The sequence below is a fragment of the Nuphar pumila genome, chromosome 8 (assembly GCF_984573655.1).
Source record: "Nuphar pumila chromosome 8, dmNupPumi1.hap1.1, whole genome shotgun sequence".
NCBI classification, from domain to species: Eukaryota; Viridiplantae; Streptophyta; class Magnoliopsida; order Nymphaeales; family Nymphaeaceae; genus Nuphar; species Nuphar pumila.
Genome location: NC_143256.1, coordinates 114651207 through 114676878, shown reverse-complemented (window position 1 = coordinate 114676878; position 25672 = coordinate 114651207). Strand labels below are relative to the sequence as shown.

Here is a 25672-nt window from a genome sequence, read left to right as displayed (position 1 = left end):
GCCCCGAGGCAAATATTTTTTAGGGTAGTTATATAATTTTACTCTAGACTCATTGTTGTATTCAGCAACACTAACAGACTCCATATAAAATTCGTAGACTCTTCATATTTAAGGAAGCATCCACCTCTGTATTATGTATCTCAATCAATAAAGAATAAGGCTCACGGCAATCGTGGGCATAGGTAATTCTCTCCGAACTACGGAAAATCTTTGCTTTCATGTGGCTGTTTTTTCTCCATTTGTTTTTTCGTGCTTGTTTCTTCGATCCACCATTGGTAGGTCGCCCCTGTATGGAGATCTTTTTTAAGCCTAGGATTGTGATTCTTACTGTTCAATGCAGCCACTACTAAATATTTTCCATTCAGAACCAGGAATTGGCTTGTGGAAACGCAAGGCAGACACTGCATTGCGGCATTGTAAGGTTTGCCATGAGAAATGCTGAATCTTTCTTGGTGATCTTCACTAACATGGATTTGATATACCAGAAAATGTTGCACACACTGGATGTCCAAATCTTTTTTTTTCAGTGTAGGAAATTAGCATGTTTCTCTCAGGGTCATCATGTGTAGCTTCTGGCTATGTACATTCTATTATTCTTGAATTATAGCCCAGCGGAAGTAATGTAATTGGGCATGGGATTGTTGTAATGAATTCGAACATGTTATTTGTTATGTCAGTTTCTACGACTTCAGCCTCAAATAGCCTAGAATCTTTGGCTTTTGAGAAAAGGGTTCAATATTTTTATCTTGAAATGACTTGTATCTTCCCAAATTATCCTAGTCTCACTAATGCTTCCTGCTGGAAGTAACCTCTGGTCTCATGTTTTCCAGAAATTCTCGAGAATTCAGTCTCATTTAGTAGTTTTGAGCGGCTAATGGAGTATTATTCCGGTCTCAAACTTTTTCATTCATATTTGTGATAAAAAATGATTAATTTGTACAATTAATGATGGGTTGAGCAAAAAATGATGTTACTAGTTTCTTGCAAGAAGCATTTTCATTTTGGCCATTTGATGTAATATAGTCCTTTTTCATGTATATCCTTTATCATTAGCATTAAAGCAAGCTATTCCTTAATAACTAAAAGGCTGCATAGCTCTTAAAAGCTTCTTTCTGTTTCCCAACTTGCCATGCTTTCTGCATGCAGACTGTTTAAGTCGTTTCTTGAGGAGACTCTTGAAGCAATTCTGGACTCCATTTTGGATTCACTGATTCTCGAACCGCCATCTGCATGTGAGACTGATACTTTCGCCGACGTCCATAGATTGATGCCCACTCCATACAAACTAACGGAAGATGAGATTGTGTGATTGAATGGCAGATTGTATACTGAAACATTGGTATGAAAATGCAATTCACGTGTTTCCTTCATCTACTTGAAATGTAAAAGTGCCCTTGGAAGGTGGCCAAGCATCAACCTCAGAACGATTTTTCTGTTTTTTTTTTCATGCATTTGGAGATAAGAGAATTCATGAATCTGTAACCTGTATTATCGATTTTGCCAACATAAATTCAAGTGGCACTCTTAAACGTGCTTCTTATGCTTTTTTTGCCTGCTCTATGGGGCGTGCAGGACGCCAGCAATGGCCAAATAAGAAAGTTTATCATTGGATTAGGTACTCTTTCAGCATCTAGGGCTGTCAATGTGTCGGGTTTGCACGGGATACCCGACCTAACACGAACCAGAATGTTTGGGTGTGGTAAAAAATACCTGACCTAACGCGAACCGAAAATCTCATTTAGCACCTATCATTTCCCACCTACCCACCACTCGGAGAGAAAAATAGGTAGGTGCAAAATTGATTCGTGCTATTTATATATAAAGAGAAAGAGAAAAAAAATGGGTCTGTGCTATAGCTGCACAAGCCTTAGGTGTGCAGCTACCAGCGGGATTCTGCTGGATGTCCATCACTAGCCTTGATGAATGGCCAGGGCCAAAACACACAAAACTGCAGTGGGCTTTTCTGAGAAAGTATGACGCCTTAAGCGAGTCATAACAGGTGACAGTTGGTCGCGTAAGGCCTAGAGAGATGAGAATAAATTAAGATTGTTCAGGATAAAGAGTTTGTTAGAGCTAGTGAAAGCGACAAACGATGATCTGATCATGATTAAATGCAGAGACCCTGTTCTAGGAACGAAAACAAGCTTGTTGTGTGGTAGTTCACAGCTTACGATCAAATAAATCGTCATGTTGCGTTTGACAGTTGCACTGCTTACTTGTTTTAATATTGTTTACCTGTTTAACTGCATATATGCTTTAAACTGCTTGGCATACTGAATTAAATGTACTTAATTCAGTTTTATGTAGTCTCTCTTGTGCACCTACTAGTTTTTCGCGAAACTAACTCATTCTATGAGTACAGGTGATGATTAGGTACACCACGGGCGATGGCTTCAAGATTTTCTCTTCCTGCTCTTAGCTCGCGTCTTTGATGTTTTGGGGTTTTGTAATGGATATTCTTTGGGATATTCGAATTTTGTACTATTTGAGAACTTCTTTTAATGAAAGTGGTTTTTCCAAGTATTTTGCAAGTAACATAGATTATGAGTTTTGGTTCTTTTAGCTAATGTGCCCAAAGTTGTCAGCTTGCCTTTCTAAATTTAACAAAAGAATAGTCTTCCGCTGATTTCACAAGCAAACTCTGAAAGGAAAGTGATTTTCTTCTAGTCTCTTGCCTGTTTTCTAAAAGGTTTGCAAGTTTGAAATTTTGGGCCGTTACAGATTGGTATGAGAGCCAGGTTCCTTGCGAGGTATCCATCTCCTTAGACGATGATGTATTGCCAAGCTCTTGACTTAACTCTTGTCGCAAGAGAGAGAGCGGTAAATGTCTTTGCATCCTCCACGAGGATACCTTTATAGCATGTGCAATGAGCGAAAACCTAAGCGTCATCTGCAATAGCAAGGCAGTAACAAAACATTTGCAAAAGCAAGAACCTGGGCGCAAAGCGCGACGGCAAAGTAAAGACTTGACAGAAAGTGAAGGACAAGGATCGCGAAACTGCGTCTTTGAGTTAAATGTGTACTCGTATAAATATATATTTGTATATATATTTATTTAATAATCCTTTTTAGTTAATTAAACTCAATTCAATTATCCAAGTCCTCTGTGCAATCTTCTCCTATCTTGGGGAGTTGCGAGCTTGCTGGTGTTTGCGGATGTAAGCGATGGATGGCTCGAGACGCGAAGCGCGAGCGAGATCCGTCATACGAGCTGCAAAAGCGACGATCTTAGCAAGCTAATACCAAAAACAGAAGGTTGGGGGCACTGCCACTAACCTAACGCGAAGGAAATAGAGGCTATGGCATTGTGCTCTTGCACACTTGTTATAGCACAAGAAGCAGGGGCAGGGGCTGCTGACCTGCTGTCAGCAAACTACGAGGAGGCAGGGGGCTGCACCCCAACCTGACGAAGGCAATGAGGGAGGCCGAGGCATCACCCTGCTTGCTAGAAGAGCAAAGAGACAAGGGACCAAGCCCCTACCCTTTAGCACAAAGGGGGAGGCAGGAGGCTTCGCCCCTGCCTGCCGAATACGCAAAGAGGCAGGGGCTTGGCCCCTACCTGTCGAACACTTAAACAAGCAGGGGGCGAAGCCCCTGCCTGACCCCTGAGAAGAGGGAGCAGGGAGGGGACTTGACCCCTCCCCTGAACAACGGTGGTGCAGGGAGAGGCTCGGCCCCCACCCCTGCCGTAAAAGAGAGCAAGGAGGGGCTCAGCCCCTCCTGCGTACTACAAAGGCAAGGAGCAGGGAGGGGAGCTAGACCCCCTCCCCTTCCAAAAAAGAAGCAGGGAGGGGTTGGGCCCCTCCCCTGCTAAAGGTGGTGCAGGGAGGAGGTTCAACCCCTCACCTGATCGCAGGGAGCACAGGGAGGGCTCGGCCCCTCCCTGTGCCAAAAGGGAGACGTAGGGAGGGGGACCGACCCCTCCCCCGCCAGATACGGCACGCAGGGAGGTGGCAGAAGCTCGACCCCTATCCACCTAATCGAGAAAAAGAGAGGGAGACGGCGAGAAGGGGTGCTCGGCACCACCCTCCTGGTAGACCCAGAGAGAGAGGCAAGGGGGGGGGGAGTCCCCTTGCCGACGAGAGGCGACGACTCCCCCTGTCGACCAGAAGCGACGATAGGGGCTCCCCCCCCCCCCCTGTCGATCGACCCCTCACGGAGAAGAAAAAGAGGAGGTAGAAAGAAAAGAAAAGGAGAAGTTGGTAAGTACCTGGAGGTCATCGGCGTTGATGACGGAGGGAACGAAGGCAGTCGACGGCAACGAAGGGGGTCTCCAGCGAGCCGACGAGAGAGAGTCGGGGGGCGAGAGCAGAGAGATGGGAGTCAGAGGAGGCTGAGAGAGCGAGAGGGGAAAAAAGGGGAGCGACGATGGTCGATGCGTGGGGGAGGGGCTCGTTAATTGTCCCTCCCCCTGCGTGTTTTATCTTTAAAACACGCAGGCGGTAGGCAGTGAGACGGTGCCCGACCGCCTCTCTTTTTGGATCTGGGTCGGGTCCAAATCTGGATCCGACCCTAGTCCAACAATAATTTTTTTTTTTCTTGAGGGTTTTACATCCTACCTTCCTTAAAAATAATTTTGTTCGCGAAATTTCTATTACATTCGTTGGTCAAAATATAAGTCAGGGTATTTAAAAAATCCATCATGAATCCCCACTATTCTGACCATTCGTCAGCAGAATCTTCGTTCGAGTTACTTACCGTCCTTGAAGTAACATAAAGAATACCAAAGATCAAAAATTTCATGAAGCTCAAGATAGAAGCCAAAAACATCCGTACTATTCATGTGTAACATGAGTAGTTTACAAAAACCCAGCAATGTTGGTACATAAGCGGAACGTGTCAAGTCATTTAGCTTAATGATGCAAAAATACAACGACAAAGCAAGAGAAAATGTATACTCACAACGCGATGCGAATACTCAATGGTCAAGAATCCTTTCTTCTCTTAGCTCGCATTTTTTACTTTTAATTGTTAAAGGTCTCAGCAAAAACTGGGTCCTTTAGTGACGATCAAAAACTTGTCCTAAAGGCTTAGTTTTCGCTGTGGCCTTTAGTGACAGTTTTTTTACATGCTAAAGCCAAAAAAGCATAAAACTGCATGTTTTTGCACATTTTTTCGAGTTTTCCTTTTGTGGCCCTCCATTACGACTGTGATGGAAGGCCAATATGGTTGCCAAGGCTGCTGCGAACCAAAAGGTTGTGCAGTCGCCATATATATATATATATATATATATATATATATATATATATATATATATATATATATATATATACTAAATGAAACATGCTAAATGGGTTTTTCAGCTCTTTTGATATTTTTTTCGCAGTTCCAGCCCCATAAATGTGTTGGGCATGGTCAATTTATGAGGAATTCACACCTGGATCATGTGTTTTCCATAAAAAAAATGAAATTTGGAGCTTTGAAAATTTACAAAGATTTTAGACCATTGATTTTTTGAACATTATAAAAACCCACCCATGTCAAAATCCAACACTTCAAGAGTTGATCCCTATAAAATCAAGTACATAGATCACAACTGCACGGTCAGAATTTAAAAATAAAACAAAAAAAAACCTGAAAAACTCATTTAGCTTTTATATATATATATATATATATATATATATATATATATATATATATATATATATATATATATATATATATATATATTGAAAATAAACCACTTGACTAACCAATGGGGGCTTTGCTTGTCTGGTAGGAGCAGCTAGTGCACAACCTTGTGTTGGGATGTTGCAAGTTCAAATCCCAATGGTATAGTTGTATAACTTGCAGGGGTCTACCTAACCCCAGCTTGCCTTTCAAGAAAAAAAGAAACCATTTGAATGATATAGATTCAGGTTTGAGATAGAACCCAAATCCATTAATTAGTGATTTGGGCAGGTTTGGGTACACCCTAATTCGTTGGATAGCTTTTACCGGGTGTGTGGTGCTTTTAACTAGTGGGCTCCATCAGGACTTGAGTGTTGGTGACACCGCCCAGGGTTTACCTAGAATGGGAGCGAGCTGGTTTAAGTGACCTGTTTTTTGACAAGGATTCTTCCTCATCAAAATCTCTCTCTAGGATGGCATTGGCCAACGTAGTTTACTTACAGTTCTTTGTATGCGTATGAATGCAATACGTTTTAAATTCTGAGGGTGCAAAACATAACTCTAATAACGTCTACATCTGTGATCACTGTTTGCTTCTAGTGTGCAAAATAAAAGGATAGTCACGTCCAGATAAGAACGATGGTCCTACCCATAACAGTTCAGATCGAGAAAAAAATACTTGAAAGTACATTTTTAGTGGGTTCCAACCCCCTTCTAAAAACGATAGTCTCGTCTACTTGAATTTATGTAATTTGATACATACACAATTATACCTCCACGAAACACCCCAGATTAAAAGCAATGATAAATGGTGTTTGAGGACCAACGGATAGTCACATACCGAGAAAGTGCACTTGCTGACCGACAAAACATTGTGCAAAATGAGACTAGGCCTAAGCACAAATGAACTCCAACAACTTCCCCCACACCACATATACAACACACTCAAGATCCTTCCTGCAAAATTTGACACAAAACTACAAACTAAAACAACAATTCCAAATACAAACCATGTACTTAAGAACATGGTGATTAACAACTGCCAAAGATTGCAAATTGAATGCGTTCATATCTCATGGCCATGGGTTTAGCTCATCCTTGAAATGTAATGATCCCAGGAAAAAAACTGACAGAACGATCAATAATGCACCTAGACCAGCAAAAGCCTAATAGACGACCAAAACATTTCCTAGTAATAGCTCTCTCTCAATACCTAATAAAAATTCCAGAGAACAAAAACCCTCGTCAATTTGACCAACATATTATATCTAATAGAAGACAAGATTTCAACTGCGAACTGTCTAAGTAGCAATTCAACAATTCAATACGAAAAGGCAGCATATATAAGCCACAATTTTGCCAGTTCAGAAAACCAGGATACATCACCATGATTCCCAAAGAAACCTTAAAACAAAATATAACAATAAAAGCATTATGAACCAGGGTTTATAGAAATACCAAAACTCGACACAAAAATAGTTCAAAAAGGAGAGGAAAAAGATTAAAGAAAAACTCAAGTTCTGTTCTTGGCAAGCATAGTTGTACTACTCATTTAAGCAAAAACCTTAACCTATAAGAACTTCAAGCAACATCCTTCTCGACATCCTCAAGAATGATTGCCTTGGTTGGCTTGGATAACAAGTCTGTGTACTCCTGGAATGGAGATTTTGTGAAGCGGGTCTCTCGCCAGAAATCAGGAGTGAGGAAGCCATATGTTTTCAATAGACAGTCAAAAGTTGCCTGCATAGCAATAAAGATGAATAATGAAAGTCCCAAAGCTCATAATTGCTAAGGTTGAAAAAACCAAAACTCAAAAAATAAAGGTGAAAAAATGAAAATATAGATGTTTCAAGATCTGCAGAACTCATGAAAAGTTCAAGCTAGATCTTCCCAGTAAAGAACCAACACACATCAAGCCTTTCTTTATCAAGAAAGAGGATTCATAAGAACGAAATTAAGACTCTGTTTGAGAGCCACAGTTGGGAGCGGTGACGGGATTCACCAAATCTCATGTGTCGCCATTGATTGGAGTCACTGTTTTGGGAAGGGAGACGGAGATGGGTGTGGCATTGGGAGGGGAGATGATGTTATAAATGGGTGGATTTCAAAAATATCCTCATGAGGATGTTGTTGCCAAATCCACCGATTTCGCTGTCATCACCGCTCCCAACAGCAGCTCCCAAACAGAGAGCCTAATTCATTTTATGTGCTCAACAACATTTCCTACCATTTAACCATATATACAAACTGTCACTTGGATAGCACAGAATGCAGAAGCAAGGATGTGAACAAGGCTATTCCACAAACCAGGTCATAATGGCTCGACTTTACTAGTTTATATAGGTGCAGCCGATCAAACATGAGAAATAGACAAGCAGAAGTCTCATTGATCAGTGATCACATATCACAATTGGCTGCATATCTTCAAATTTGTCATGCATGCATACCGCTTGCATGTTCATAACCAAGTAATCATAAAAATAAACCAAATATCACTAAAAAGAAAAACGAAAATATAATGATACCTCCCAGTCCGACACATTCCACAATGGTCTTAATACTAAACAAGCAGCAAAAGATTAGTTCTAACAAGACAAAGTATACTACATGCAACAAAATGCATAACCAACAAATGAAAAGAATAGAACCAAGTGGCACACTGTCACGTAGCGAAGATCCTTCTTTTCCAACAGAAAACACGTTTACATAACCAATCACGTCCAAAAAAAAGTGAGAAACAGCATAAATACAACACTATACATATGATAAAGCATGGGTTTTAAAGATACTTGATTGGGCTCAGAAAATTTTTCTTCTGTCTACAGACTATCTTTTAAGCTTAGATACCCAAATTAATACATAATTTATTGTCATAAACCAACAAGAAAGCAAAAGTATAATTACAGTCTGCTACCCATTAAACAGAAAAAAAAGACAACTATAAATTTTCACGCAGTAGACAAAAAGGCTACAATCAAAATAATAAAGCTAAAGAAAACGCCCTACAAACAGCTAACGCTCTATACAAAAACCTACGAAATTCCTTATATCCACGGATTATCTTTTAGTAAAAATAAAAAAATATACAATCATAAGACCGAAAAACATTGGAAAAAAAAGGCTCCTATCTCCTCCATTATAAAATAATGAAAACTAAAAAAGGAACCAAACTTCTAAGAATCGCTTCACAACAAACAACTGAATGCGATATATATTCAAGAGAAACGCGTAATTAAAGGGGAAACAAGAGCAAATCCTCGTTACCTTGACAAAGTTGCCGAGGGTCTTGGTGGAGCCGCGGGACGAGGTGAAGACGTCCTCGATCCCGGCGAACTGCAGCACTTTCTTGGGCACGCGGGCGGCGACGATCCCGGACCCCCTGGGTGCGGGCACAAGTCTGACGGTGACGGAGCCGCACTTGCCCGTGACCTTGCAGGGGACGGTGTGGGGCTTGCCGATCTTGTTCCCCCAATAGCCCCTGCGGACGGGGATGACGGAGAGCTTGGCGAGGATGATGGAGCCGCGGATGGCGGTGGCGACCTCCTTGCTGCACTTGACGCCAAGACCGACGTGGCCGTTGCCGTCGCCGACCACGACGAAGGCCTTGAAGCGGGTGCGCTGGCCGGCGCGGGTCTGCTTCTGGACGGGCATGATCTTCATGACCTCGTCCTTGAGCTGGGGGCCGAGGAGGGTCTCCACAATCTGGTGCTCCTTCACGGGGAGCGAATGCAGGTAGATCTGCTCCAGAGTCCGGATGCGCCCCTCCTTCACCAGCCGACCGAGCTTCGTCACCGGCACCCACTTCTCCTCCTCGTCGCGGCGCGGCCCGCGGCGTCCTCCGCCCCTTCCGCCGCGCCCGCGGTCGCCTCCACGCCCGCGGTCGCCGCCGCGCCCGCCGCCCCGGCCGAAGCCGCGACCGAACCCGCCCCTCTCGCCACCCCTCTCTGCCATCTCCGGCGTCGGATTCCCGTCGGTTGGCGCTAAGAAAAGAAAGCAAAGCAAGCAAGAAAGAAGAAGAGAGAGAATGAAAATGTATCAAAACCCTAGGGTTTCTCTCCTAAAAGGGATGGGGATGATTTGCTGCTTAAATAACGGATTTGCCCCCTCTCTCTCCCTTTGTGGTGCCGGTTTCTCATCTATTTCTACGGCTTTTTCGGGATAGACCTTCGGGTATGGACCCGTTGGCTTCGAGTGCAAATCGGGTCTTTTGTATATAACCGATTCCTGCGTTCTATTAAATCATAACGTATGTCACAAAAGATATGGATATTGAATTCAAAGAGTAGGGCGTAGCTGCCTACTTCGATTTCGTGCCCAAAAGTAGGGGTGGCAAAATCTGACACGACCCACCAACCCCCTTCTTAGCCGGGTTCGGGTTTGGCTTAAACGGGTTCATGTAGTAAATGGGTCGACCCACCTAACCCGTTTATTAAACGGGTCGGGTTCGTGTTAGGGGTATGCCAACCCGTTTAATAAACGGGTTAGGCGGGTGGGTCAACCCTTTTATACGAACCCGTCAACCTGCAACCCGTTTATATATATATATATATATATATATATATATATATATATATATATATATATATGTTATTAACTTATCTAACTCTAACTCCTAACTTTACAAGCTGCAGCTGCAGAGCCTGAGACCTCTCCCGTTGTTTTCGCTGAGCCCTGATTGAAGCCTGCTCCTCTTCCTCTCTCTCTCTCCTCACATTTCTCTCGTCTTCCTCTCCTCGAGATGGATGAGAACCAGTTGTCTCCTTCCTCAGAAAACCCTAACCCTAAGAAGTTCATTCATCGATCCCTCAGTGGGGGGAGAATCTTTTCTCGAATCTTTACCACATATGCAAAAATTTTGTCTACATTTATCACGATTTTCAATCAGCCTTATGCTTATTGATTTTGTTGGTTTCTCGCTCAATTTGAGATGGAATTAACCAAAGTTTTTGTGGTTTTGGGTGCCGATTGTTGATCAAAGATAGGGTTTTCTCTTGCAGTTGCTGATATCCTGTTATGGAAGTGACGAAACGTCTGCGTTGCGGTCCTCGTGGCGGCTTCGGCTTTCTGGCTGCTCTTTGACAGAGCCGCATACAGCTTCTTGTCATTCGTCGTGAACGTTCTGCTTCTTCTCGTTTCGATCCTCTTCTTCTGGGCGAAATATGTTGCACTTCTCAACAGGTGGAGGTTTTCTTCTTTTCTGTTTCTCTTTTTGGATTTGGATTTCTTCTTTTATTTTGAATGGGAATTGGACTCTTTGTTCTATCCAAACCCCTTATGCCTCTTCCGAAATTTGAATTATCGGAAGATCGGGTCTATGTTATCGGGTCGACCCGTTTAATAAACGGGTCGCTGTGTCGTGTAATTGGGTCGTGTCGACCTGACCCATTTATTAAACGGGTTAATCGTGTCTTGTCGGGTTACCCGTTTAATAAATGGGTCAGGTTCGTGTTTGCCACAGTCGGCCCGTTTAATAAATGGGTCAGGTTCTTGTTGAGATATGCTGACCCGCCAACCCGCATCTCAGGCGGGAGGCGGGTTCGGGTTGGGCTTAAACTAACCCGTTTAATAAACGGGTCGACCCACCTAACCCATTTATTAAACGGGTTGGGTTCGTGTTAGGGGTATGCCAACCCGCCAACCCGGCTGACCCGTTTAATAAACAGGTTAGGCGGGCAGGTCAACCCATCAACCCGACCCGCCAACCCGTTTATTAAATAGGTTGGCGGGTCGTGTCAGGTTACCCTTTTAATAAACGGGTCAGGTTCGTGTTGGCCACAGTCGACCCATTTAATAAACGGGTCGGGTTCGGGTTGAGGTATGCTGACCCACCAACCCGCTGGGTCGACCTGCCAAACCCGACCCGATTGCCACCCCTACTAACAACTCGCTTGCGGTAGCCCCCTATCTTTGGTAGGCACCTACTCCCCACTCTTGAATTCAACTGTGAATCTCATTCGGTAACTATGGGATGCCACACGTATATTAAGGCTGTGTTTGGGAGCAGGGCACTGGAGGAGGTGGGATGATGCTAGAGACATGAGTCCTAGGGGATTTGAAAGTTGTTTGGATGAAGGGATTGGAGGGAACCGTCAAGATCGGATATGAATCCGCCAACTCCAAATCCCTTGAAACCTCACATTTCAACTCCTCCTATACAGAGGAGGTATTTAGAAGGATTCCGGTAGGTCACCGAATTTTCGATGATTCAAAATATCACCTCAGTAATTCTTTTATTTATTACGTCTTCTCTCATCCGCAGTTTCCTCCATCTTTCTCCTCCAAAAGTCTTCTCAAGGTTATCGTCCTTTCTTTCTGAAACTGAAGAAAAGGAAAGAGATAACTTGTGAAAAGCTTGTTTTTGCTGCTGTTCGAGAAGAATCGTTATTTTTTTTATGCTCTTTGTGAATTTGTTTTTATGTTATTCTGGTGTGTGTCTGTAATTCTATAAGTGATTATTTTGTTGTTGTTTTCATGTTTTATTTTCATAATCATTAGGCCTTGACTGTTTATCGAGTTCAGATGGTGATGTCCTTTGTAACCCATTTGGGATCTTGTGAGGTGGTGAGTCCAAAATAGTGATGTCCATTGTAACCCATTTGGGATCTCGTGTGGTGGTAAATCATTCAATTTGCTTATTGTGAACCATAGTGACAAAAGTTTAAAACCGCAAAATCTTGGCAGTCTAAAAACTCGGGAGATTTTGAAAATTTTCATAAATCTCGCATTTTTTTGGCAAAATCTTGAGAATAAAAAATATAAAAAAATATTTTTTATAACAAAATATAAATAAAACATATTTAAAAATAAAATTCTTGTGGGTTTTCATGATAAATATCTTTTAAAAATATAAATATCATAATATTTGTCACAGTTTGAAAATCTCGTGAGAAATTGCCATTTTAAACTTTCAGGCAAGTTCTCGCGATATATTGGTGATGTTTTTAATAAATATCACGATATTTGTCATAGAGTTGTGAACATGACATTTTTGACATGAGTAAATCATTGTATGGATGTTCAAATATTATTGCCTACCATTGAAGGAGGAGGACCCAAGGAGATCTTATTGCCTACCATTCTTTTTTACTCGGTGACATGGCTTCAAAACCGTTCATTGGGTTGTAGACTTTTCCAAACATGATGAGGAATCAAGAAGAGTTGAAAACCTAATTCCTCGAAGGAGTTATTTATGCTTGCAATCGTATAGACAGTCTACAGCTCTTTTGAAATCTATTTCTATTGAAGTCTGGAATTTGTACTTAACTTACTAATTCCTCAAAACACTGGTTCCCAAACAAAGCCTAAAGCTCTCTTTCGGAGGTAGGTAAAGATGAAAGTGGAGATGGTATTTAATGGTGTAATTAATACTACCAACCTCCATAGTAGGGGTGGCAAAACCTGACAAGACCCGCCAACCCGCCTCTTAGGCGCCTTCGGGTTTGGAAAAAACGAACCCGTTTAATAAACGGGTCGACCTACCTAACCCGTTTATTAAACGGGTCGGGTTCGTGTTAGGGGTATGCCAACCCACCTGACCCGTTTAATAAACGGGTTAGGCTGGTGGGTCAACCCGCCAACCCGCAAACTTGTCTGCCAACCCGTCAACCCACCAACCCGACCCGTCAACCCACCAACCCGACCCGCCAACCTGACCCACGAACCTGAGAACCCGTTTACCCGACCCAACCCATTTATTAAATGAGTTGGCGGGTCGTGTTGGGTTACCCGTTTATTAAACGGGCCGGGTTCGTGTTTGCCACAGCTGACCCGTTTAATAAACGGGTCGGGTTCGGGTTGAGGTATGCTGACACGCCAACCCGCCAACCCGACCCGATTGCCACCCCTACTCCATAGGTATTTGGGAACCCTGTTTTGAGAGATGAGGCTGGTGTTGAAAGTGGAGAAGATTTATTTACAACTAACTACATTCTCACAAAGATGCTGACAACTCCAACCTCGTCTCCATTTTCATCACCACTCCTTGACCCTCTCTTTTTCTCACCAACACTAGCTCCCAATCATAAAGCATGTTTGGGAGTCTTGAAGTTAATAAGAAAAGATGGTTTCCATGTGTTGCCAACGCATGGCTTTGTGGAGGCCAACTCTGTGTTGTTTGGGGAGCTCATCCACAGGTGTCAAATGGTTTTAACATTTCCATGAATTGGTTTTGGCTCCCAAAGAAAATTGCTTTTTTAGAATCAAAGATGTAAACAAATTTAACTATTTTCCATGTCTTAAAAATGAAAAAAAAAATTGTTTCATTTTACACTCTTTAAAATGAGGTGCGGTGGAGAGTAAATATAACTGCCCACATTGGCTTCAATTATTTTTCAAACAATGTTTAGGAGTGTATAGCTTGTGAGTAAGCTCGACCTGAAATGAGGATTCGAAACAATTAAACCCAAACCGAACTGATTGTAGTATATACCATAGATCAGGTCGGATCCAAAACTTAGATCTGTTTAAAAAAAAAGCAAGCCGGTTTTCTTAGCATGAAAATTTGGGGTACGGTATGGCAAAATTGACATGTTTCTCATAATTTTTGAAATTCGCCCCATGCCCAAATTTGCAAATGTCTAACTTTTTTAGGACCTTTTACCCTTGGCACGAGTGAACATCCTGAGGTTTGCACGATATGTCGGTATGCTCTTCAGGTATCACAAACTCTCACTAAAATGTAGATTCACGCTTTTTTTGGTGGACCTCACGAAGTTCTCATAACCAAATCTGTGAACCTCACATAATTGAAACATGCATAACTTTGTCAGTGACATACTAAATTTGCATATATAGTACAACATTCGCAAGATACTGTGTGAACCTCCTTTAAGTAATTGATCATCAAGGAGATCCGCAAATATGTGATGATCTACGTATATAACATGTGAATTTATATAAAGTTTGCACTCTGAAACGACCATAACAAATAAGGTACTAAATTCGCATATATAGTACGATATTCATGAGACCGTATGAACCTCTTTTCAGTAATTGAACCTCAAGGAGATTCACTAATATGTGTGATTTGTGCATATAACAAATTTGTCTTATATGTTTGCAATATGTTTATAGAATAACCAATTTGAATATATACATTTATTAATTTGTCATACACACACATATGTGTATGTGTGTGTGAAATATATTTTTAGGATAACTAATTTAAATATTATAATTTATTGATTAGTTTGTCATGTATGTGCAAAACATATTTTTAGGATAACTAGATTGAATCTTGCAATGCACTTGTTAAAATGTTATATTTGTGTATGTAATTTAATAATTAATTTGATTAATTTCAACAAAATAAATTGTGATTGCAAGATCCACAATGAGAAAGATTCAGAGGATCCAACAAGCTGCACTGATTCTACTGGTTTCAAGCACACAAGTAGTTCCTAAAACTAATGGAAAAAGCGAAAGTATTGTTATAGGTATGTTTGTCATATTGTACATGCAGTACTTTGGCAGAAACACAAAATTAAACTTCACGCGAGTATATATTTATATGCGAAAAATAATCATATTGTACGACTAATTTGACATGTTTTCTTAAATGCCTCATAATTTTCGTTATTCTCCCCATGTCCAAAATTGCAAATATCTAGTTTTAAAAAGTCCTTCTTACCCTTCACACCTAAAAACTTCTTAAATATATGTAAATTTTCTCTTAAATATATGATTATTTTATGCAAAATAGTCTTTATTCTCAAATTTGCATTTCTCTAAACCAATGTTAAAAACTTACATTTTTATAGTCATTGAAAAGCTCATATTCAAGCCTATAACTTTTCTTTTTTGAGTCAGAACTGAAAACCCCTCTAAGGTTTTTGTTTCTTATTTCCAAAATTAGAATAGAAGCATACTTTGCATACTAGAACAAGTATGACTATGCCTTTTTTGTCTGTTCTATGCTATTTTTTTGCTACTTGCACTAAAAATCGAGAAAAATAGAAAAAATAAAAAAATAGATCAAGACGTTAGCTTTCCAATGCCACCAAGACCACCTTGATCTGATGAGCGATTGGGGAGAAACTTTATCTTGAAGATAGATTGTTCGGTTATTTCAGTCTGCAGAGCATGCTTCTATTCTGGTTTTAGAACTCAAAAATGGAAACCTTAGATAGGTTATCGGCTCTGACTCAAAACATAAAAATTATAGGCACATGTCTCAGCTTTCGATTATAAAAATGCAGGTTTTTGACATCAGATGAGAGAGATATGGATATGAGAACAGAGACTGTTCTACAAAAATATATATATGTGATTTTCCTATTATATATGCGATTTTTCTCCTAAATATATGTAATTTTCTTCCTATATATATGATTTTTCTCCAAAATCTATATGATTTTTCTATAAAATATATTTTATTTTCCTTCTAAATATGTGATTTTTCTCCTGAATATATGTGATTTTCCTCACATATATGCAATTTTCTCTTAAATATTTGCAGAATCCCTCCTATATATGTGATTTTCCTCCTAAACATGTGATTTCCTCTTAAATACATGCAATTTTTTTTAGGCATATACGAACTTAGTCAGATATTTGTGGAGTTTCAAGGTTTGAGTTTAACAGGATGTTCTCACTTATTTTTATGCAAGCTTCCTCATTTTATGCATATATTTTGTGTGAACTTTCTCATTCTCATGTATAATTTATACGGACTTCATTATCCTCGTATATATTTTATGTGAACTTCCCCATTATCACTGAAAATCAAAATAGAAGCATGCTCTGCATACAGAAACATGCACAATTGTGCTTTTTTGTCAATTTTATGCTATTTTCAGCTACATGTGTTGAAAATCGGTAAAAAAAAAAAATTATAGAAGGATGTTAGCTTTTCAATGCCACCAGGATCACCTTGATCTGATGAGCGGTTGGGGAGAAACTCCATCTGGAAGATATATTGTTAAATTGTTTCAGTCTACAGAGAATGCTTCTATTGTAGTTTTGGAGCTAAAAAATGAAAACCCTAGAGGGGGTTTTGGCTTTTACTTAAAATAGAAAAGTTATAGGCATATGTCTAAGCTTTCTAACAACTATAAAAATGCAAATTTTGATGTCAGAGCGAAGGGATACAGACCTGAGAACAGAGACTGTTCTTCAAAAAATATATATGTGATTTTTGCATATATTCTCTATAATTTTCTCTTAAATATATGCAGAGTTCCTCCTATATATATGTGAATTCCAACTAAATATATGACATTTCCTCTTATATATGTGATTTTTCTCCTAAACATGCGATTTTCTCATAAATATATATGATTTTTCAACTATATATCCGATTTTTCTCTTAAATATATGCAATTTTTTTGCCAAATATGTGATTTGTCTTCTAAATATATATGATTTTCATGAATTAAAAATCATATATATAGGAGAAACTCCACATAAATTTAGGAAAAAATCACATGTATATAAACAACTCCACATATATTTAAGAAAAATCATAAAAAATATATATGAAAATTACATGCTTAGGAGAAAATTCACATATATAGGACAAACTCTACATATATTTAAGAGAAAATCATATATACAATTTATGCAAAACAATCTATGTTCTCAGGTTGCTATCTCTCTATTATAACGTCAAAAATATATGTTTTTATAGTCGTTAGAAAGCTGAGACACAAGTCCATAACTTTTCTGTTTTGAGTTAAAGTCAAAAAACCCTCTAGTGTTCCTATTTTTGAGCTCCAAAACCAGAATAGAAGCATGTTCTGCATACTAGAACAACCAAGCAATTTATCTTTCAGATGACGTTTCTCCCTAACCGCTCATCAGTTCAAGATGATCTTGGTGGCGCTGAAAAGCTAATGTCCTGATCTATCTGACTTTTTTCTATTTTTTCTTCTTTCAACGCATATGGCTGAAAATAGCATAGAACAGACAAAAAATATGCAGTCGCGCCTGTTTCAGTCTGCAGAGAATGCTTCTATTTTGGTTTTGAAATACAGAAATGAAAACACTAGAGGGTTTTTCGGTTTTAACTCAAAACAAAAAAGTGGTAGGCCTATGCCTCAACTTTCGAACAAATATAAAAACACAAGTTTTCAACGTTGGATCATAGAGATACAAATCTGCAAACATATATAGTTTTATAAAAAATAGTTACATATTTGAGAGAAAATTTGCATATGTTTAGGAAATTATGTGTGGAGGGTAAAAAGAACTTTTTAAAACTAGATATTTAAGATTTTGGACATAGGGAGAATAGCAAAAATTATAAGGTATTTCTAAAATTGCATCATATTATCGTACAGTATGATTATTTTCTATATTTATATGTCCTGATTTATTATGTTTTTAGATGTAAATTATACTTGTCTGCTAATAACCATTTTTTCATAATGATGTAGTAGACTACAGGAATCGTATGATCAAATTCTATAATTGCACCAAAGAATACAACTTTAAAAGTTGTCAAATAGAAACCTGAAGAGCAGGCAAAGAACAAAAAAGGACTACAACATAACTCAAAAGGTCCAAAGGCCAAATAAAAGGTAGAGGATAAGGAAACATCAGACAATGAGGTGTTGAATGTCAAGATATCAGAAGCTGAGTTGTAGACAATTTTGAAATTATATGTTGATTACTATTGTAAAATATTAAATATACTTTAAATATTCAATGTAAACAATTTTGTAAATGTACTTTAAATATTCGATGTTCTAAAATATGTTTTGTAAGTTCTAGATATTCTTTTAACAAATTTTGTATGTTTCACTTCATTTCAGGTTTAATGTTCTATAATAAGGACATGAAAAAAATATTAAAAAAAATCAACATATTTAGAAAAAAAAATATAATTAAGAGAAAATCATATATTTAAATAAAAATCACATATTTAAGAGTAAAATCATATATTTATGAAAAAAAACACCTAATTAGGAGAAAAATGCATATTTGGAAGGAAAATCACATATTTATCGCAAAAGCATATATTTAAAAGCAACCTCACATATATTTAGGATGAAATCACATAATTAATAGAAAAATCACATATTTAAGAGAAAAATCACATATTTAGGATAGAATCATATATTTAAGAGAAAATTCATATATTGTGGATGAAATCACATATTTAAAAAGAACATCACATATTTAGGATAAAATCATATATTTGAAAGGAAAATCATAAATTTAAGAAAAAATCACATATTTAAGACAAAATCACATATTTAGGAGAGAAATAACATATAAAGGGGAAAAATTGCATATTTTGGATGAAATCACATATTAAGGAGAAACGTCATATTTATATGGTGAAATCCATATTTAAGAAGAAATCACATATTTTTGTTGAAATCGCATATTTAGAAGGAACTTCACATATTTAGGAGAGAATTGCATAATTAAGAAGAAATCACATATTTTTTGTTTGTGAAAGTCCCTATCTTTTGCATATATTGGTCATTGTTCGCAAAATTATTTTACGAACTTTCTCATCCTTGCAAATCTTGGTTATTTCTCGCATACCTCCTTGTGCAAAATTGGTTAACTTTAGCCATAGTGTGTGAAGTTAAGTGTAACATTCAAATTTACAGTGGGTAGCATTCACATTTATAGGTATATACATAATTTACCTGTAACATTCAAATTCACTTGTAATGTTCAAATTTTTATTGGGTAACATTCAAATTTATAGTATATACAAAATTCATGTGTAACATTCAAAGTTACATGTAATATTAACATTTGCATTAAGTAATATTAAAATTTATATTAAGTAATATTCAAATTTATAGGTATATACACAATTCACCTGTAACTTTTAAATTCACCTATAATATTAAAATTTTCATCGAGTAACATTCAAATTTACAATAGATACACAATTCACCTATAACATTTAAATTCACCTATAATATTCAAATTTACAGCATATACAAAAAGGTGAAAACTAATGATGAAATGTTAATTTACCTCTAACATTCAAATTCACCTATAATATTTAAATTTACTTCGAGTAACATTCAAATTTATAGTTATATACACAATTCATCTGTAACATAATTCACAAAACTATATACATTCATTAACAATTCAAAGTTAATATGTTATATTCAAACTAAGTATATACATTTCAAACTAATTAAACATACATTCAAACTAGTTAAACTATTAAACAAAAAGTCAATTATAATTGTATTTATAATTATTTATAAAACATTATTTACTTAATTATAATTATTTACAAAACATTGCTTACTTAATTACAATGATTTACAAAACAATAAAAAAATAGAAGTTACGGTTGTGGTTGTGTCAGGTGCACTCATAACTCCTCGATGATCTTATTATTTTTAGCGATAAGGTCAGCTTAAGTATGTATAATGGACTCCTTGGTTAAAACAATTCTTTTGGCATACAGTTTTCAGCCAATGCAAGAGTTTTTTAACCTTACACTCCACTTGCAGTCCTTCTATGCTTCATACTCTTTGCCCCAAGTTTCTTCTCCTCCTCAATGTCCCTCCTTGTGGAGAGACTACTTGCAAAATACAGGTTGTCAACAACTACATCCTTGTCATTGTAGGCATGACAAGTTGATGTCTTTGTCATTGTTGCACAAGTCTTCAAGTTTGGACTGAAACATCGTGAGGTAATCCTTCCTTCGATCATTTATTGTGCCTAAGATAGTTCTGCTAACTGTGTGAGGGCGACAAGGTGGTTGCTGAAAAAACTCAAATTGATGGACCACTCAGTTGGCCATTTGGTACTCAACTTCATTCAGTTGTTCAACCAAATGTCCTTCATCGCGATGTCCTTCACTTGCACAACCACATCCTCATTCTCTTCATTCTTTGTGTCTTCATGGGGGCACCACTTTACCTATATAATGAAGTTTCATTCATAGTTAATCCTATATTGTATTATTTATAAAAACATAGAAAATTGTTTCAAGAATACTTACATGTGTCTTGATCAGTCTGCACAATGATGCAGTGCAATGGACCCTTCCCATGTGAAGACCAAATGCTCTTCGATCATTCTTTTCCTCTTCGTTGCATGATTGACACTACATTGCAACACATGAAAATTTAGGAAGATAGTCATGTCTTATGAGTCTTTTAATAGATAGGTGCTCATATATCCAAACCTATAAGAATTAACACAGATTAATATATAGTATATTACATCAACAATGTTAAATAATGTTTGAATATAAATCAAAAGTTTAAGTACAATGAATGAATAAATAGTTTTAACAACACCATGTCGAAGATGTTTTTCTTCAACATCTCACGGTACTCAAACTTGAATATAGGTGTAGAAGTGAGGCTACTCATCATAAGTATTCATCGACGTGATCTAGGTCTTTCAACAGTTGAATAAATGATTCATGGATTGACTTTCCCCCAGTGTCAATGAATACACATGTAATAAAAAAGTAGAGCAAGAATTCTCTTACCTCGTCTACCCTAGTATCATCCTTCCCTTCAATACACAGTACCTTCCTTTTCATTATTTTCACCTTGCTGAGATCATAATAATTCTTCAACCATGATAACTTGAGCCTTTCACCTTTGAACATATCATCATTCACTTGTAAATAAACACCTAAAGTGCGCTTGAAATCTCCCCATCAATGTGCATTCACTAGCTGTCCATAGCACTTAAGTCTGGTGATTCCTGCCATGTCCTCCAATGTGATGGTCGTCTTAATATCTTTGAACTAGAATATGTTGGTTGTCAAATTTCAGACTATATAGCATCCTCTAAGAGACTGTGATTGATGTTCCATGGTGTAATCTTCAAGAATTTTCAAAAATATGTCTGCAATAATATGTACACGTATGAATTGAGTTAATAAACATATGTAATGTAATTACTCATTTTCTTGTTGAGAAATACCCTCCATCGAACATGTCATCCAATTAGCATAATTGTCGTAACCAAACCACCCTACAAAAAAATAAACTTGTAACACAACATTCAACCAACCGAGTATCAGAAAGCAATAAGCACATTATTGAATAAATAATATTATCGTATTAGTACTCTGATGTTCTTATCTGCATTTATTGTTGATCCCATGAAATTGTACAACTTGAACTCCCTCGTATTCATATTTATTTCTCAAACAACCTAGTGTTGGTTGCCCTAGTTGACAGAAATTAAAATATGTAGCATAAATCGATTTTAAGGTTGTTGCGCACATAAAAAATTATGTTCTGCAAGTATGTAAAGTTATCCAATGAATATTTTGTCAGATTTAAAGAAATGATACAACAATCTGTTAGCCTCAAAAACATCCACGAGCTCCATTGGCCATCCCTTTAGTTTTGATGATTTGTTGCTAACGGTTAATGTTTACCAGTTAGGTTTTATTAGTTGGTAGAAAACAACAGAAATATTGCTTTTGAAACTTATAGAGAAATACAGGATAAGGTAAATAGTTATAAAAAGTTTCTATCTTATTGCCATGTGTACTTGGAAGGCACTTTTTCTACTACAAGGTTGTCCAATGATTCATCACATGTATGTAAGCTTTCATACTTCTTGACTTGAAAGAATGTTATTCTGCACCTTTGTGCAATGGATCTTATAGAAGCAATCAACCATAGCCTATAGGTTTTTTCTCATGCACACTATAGCGACTATTATTACAGCTCTTCATAAATTTTGCTTTATAGTTATTCTTGATCATATGATCTTTCAAAAACTGAAGACAGTGCTAAAAATCATTAAACATTTTGCCAAAAATAATTTTTGTCTCGTTTGATCTTGTTGTTAGCCACTGAAAATGTTTATAATCATTCATTTTTTGTTACGCAAGTCGTCATACAACTGAGATGTCTCTGCTTCAATGATTTTCAATTGCTCTTCATTGTATGAGAATTCATTGGTTGAGAACAAATTCAACCACGTCTCATTTGTGTAAAAACGTAAAACAGTTATATTGCCCAACAAATGCTCATATAGTTTATACAACATACCAAGAGTTTGACTTCTCAATTGTTATTTGTGTATAATTTTAATCTGCCATTATTTATACCATGTCATCAGTGTTTTGGTCTTCTCATATCGTTTATGAATACGACTCAACAAATATGGTATAGTCATCATCATTGATATCATTTGATTGTCCACTATCTACATCATCGTTGATACCATTAATTGATTATTTTGTTGCACAAACTAAATCAAAATTTATCATATTTATTTCTTCTTTTATTTTTATGCATACAATATTCTTGCATTTTAAACTTTCAAGATTAACTATAAAAATACAAAGTCTAACTTGTACCTAGCTTTGTCATTTTACCCAGAAGGCTAGATGTCATCCACATTACTGTGATGAAAATCACTGGCACTAGTTTGTCCACGTGGTTCCACATCCTTCGCAGTGATCCTCTGATCATGTAAACATCATTTTTTTGTGAAAGTTTTTCATTGCATGCATGTCGAACATCTATATCCTTAGTTGGTTCAAGCACTGCAAGCCCTATACGTGCATGAACTTATTGTTTGGAACATCAATATCGTTCACTATTTGGGACAGTTAGATATTCGTCAAAAGACTGAGCTCGATCGATGATGCCTGAGATAGATGAATGTTCTCCATAGGATTTCTATCATTTCATTCATCAACAGATTCTTGACATCACTTTCAACTGTTTGTTTAACTTTGTAAGCAACAACTCCTTGTTCACCTTTGTGAGGAACTAAGTAAACGTTATCACTAAATAACATTGATTCTACATCATCATCGTTCAAGATATTTATCCATATATTTTGGTTATTTAATTTTGAAGAACTATACTAGAGGATTGTTGACTCTTTCAAATATCTGATTTTACAAGATATCAATACTATAAATTTATTATATTACTATTTTTTAAGACCACTATAGATTTTCAAGAAGGGTGATTATAGTTACAGTAGTATAGTTTAACCCTTTTAGATGTCATCATTAACTGCCTACACCAACCACACAATATATCATTCATTTAATGAAAAAAGCATAAGAAAAAAGGTCATTAATATACACTTCATACATTTAATTAATAAAATTATCTCTAACCAGTCTCAAAACCATCTACCCAGAATAAACCCTAAACCCAATTCAATGTTTATGTACAGTCACCCATATCCTCATTATACCAAAAAAAAACACTGAATATTAACTAAAGAAAAAGCAAGCAAATATGAATCATCTACAACACAAACAAATATATATATGAAAAAAACCTAAACATAGTAAACCCCAAATAGTAAATCCTATGGCAAATATTAAATATAACACAAAGAAACATACAAAAAGCATTCACAGCAACAACCAAATACAAATACACATGGTGCTATTAAATGCTCGTATCTATAAAAAAAAATATGCGCATATATATATATATAGTTTGTATGAAACTCACCTTTCGACCTAACCGGTGAAGTCGATGAGAAAGATACCACAATCTCATCGAAATACAGCAAAAAAATTCATGAGAATCACTACATGGGGAGAGGAAAAATGTTAAGGGTTTTAGAGAGAAAAGCAATGTTGTCAATATCGATGTGTATCGATTTGTATCAGGCGATACGTATCATATTGGTAGAAAATTGATATGATACTAACCTGAATTTTTTAATAAATGTAAAGAATTCTTATAATTAATTTGTTTTACTATTTTTTAATATTATTTTAATAGTTTTAACACGTGTCATGTTCTGATTAATACAAAATATTTTTTAATTATTTTTTAGCCAATTCGAAATGATTTACTTGAGAATAGGTATCAGCTGATTCACCTAAATTGTTGGTCAAACGATTCAGGGTCGATACCCGTACTGACAACATTAGAGAAAAAGGTTAGGGTTTTTTTCTAGAAAAAAAACAAAATAAAAAGAAACAAAATAAACAAAAATGACTTTATATATAATTCAACAAGCATGCAAATATACAAAAAATCATATGCCTAAAATTTGTACATATCACCACATATTTGTGAATTTTCTTGAAAATAAATCACTAAAAGGAGGTTCTTATAGTATCTCGCGAATGTCATACTATATGTGTGAATTTAGTAAGGTATTTGCAAAGTTACGCAAGTTTTAAGGTTCGCAAATTTGGTTATACGAACTTCGCTACATGTTTATATGCACAGATCGCCACATATTTGCATATCTCCTTGAAGATCAGTTACTGAAATAAAGTTTGCACGGTATCTCAATAATGTCATACCATACATGTGAATTTAGTAAGGTATTTGCAAAATTATGCATGTTTCATATGTAAAGTTCATAAATTTGGTTATACAAATTTTGTGAGGTTCGCAAAAAAATGTGTGAATCTACATTTTAGTGAGAGTTTGCAATACAAAGAGAGTATAGTGATATATCATGTGAACATCAAAAGGTTCACTCATGTGAAGGGTAAAAACATCCTAAAAAGTTGGACATTTGCAAATTTGGACAAGGGGCAGATTTCAAAAATTGTGGGGCATTTTACGAAAATGTGTCATTTTTGCTTTACTATACGATCACTTTCCATTTGAATTTTATGTATATATCAATGAAGGTGGATCATTACATTGCACATTTTACTGTGCCACAGAACCTGATCGACCCTCCAACTTTAGTTGGGTTCCACAACTGAAATAACCTGATCGACCCTCTGTCTTCCGTTGGGCCTCACAACTGAAAGGCTATACCTTGGAGATGGAGGGCAGTCAAGTGCAGCAGCATACTCAAAGTATGCAATGTGATTGCACTTGATCTGTCATTTATATCATATGGAAAGCAGGGCAGGTTTGGGCTGAATTATGCTCAAGCTCAAAAAATGTGGGGCCCAGTTTGCCATGAACAGGCCAAGTTTTAGCGTTGTAGGTAGGAGTAAAACTCCAATTCAGCACCAACCGGTGTTCCACGTGATTAGTGGGAGCTGTTAGTGCACGTCCCCTTGTGGGATGTTGCAGGTTCAAAACGCAATGGTACGTTGAATAACTAGCGGGGGTCTGCCTAACCCCTGCTTTCCAAAAAAAACTCCAATTCAGTAGAATCCAGCATGACCCATTTGCTAGTCAGGTTTAAAGGACCCTGACTGACC

At 37.2% G+C, this 25672-nt stretch overlaps 1 protein-coding gene across 1 annotated transcript; it reads right to left on the bottom strand.

Moving 5' to 3' along the window:
• Nucleotides 1-6927: 6927 nt before the first annotated feature.
• Nucleotides 6928-9670, bottom strand: LOC149830301 (uncharacterized). Its single transcript, XM_090016425.1, has 2 exons — nucleotides 8875-9670; nucleotides 6928-7350 (listed from the first exon to the last, which is right to left on the bottom strand). Exons 1-2 carry the CDS (start codon nucleotides 9559-9561, stop codon nucleotides 7192-7194), a joined length of 846 nt encoding a protein of 281 aa, XP_089872551.1. The 5' UTR covers nucleotides 9562-9670; the 3' UTR covers nucleotides 6928-7191.
• Nucleotides 9671-25672: the final 16002 nt, after the last annotated feature.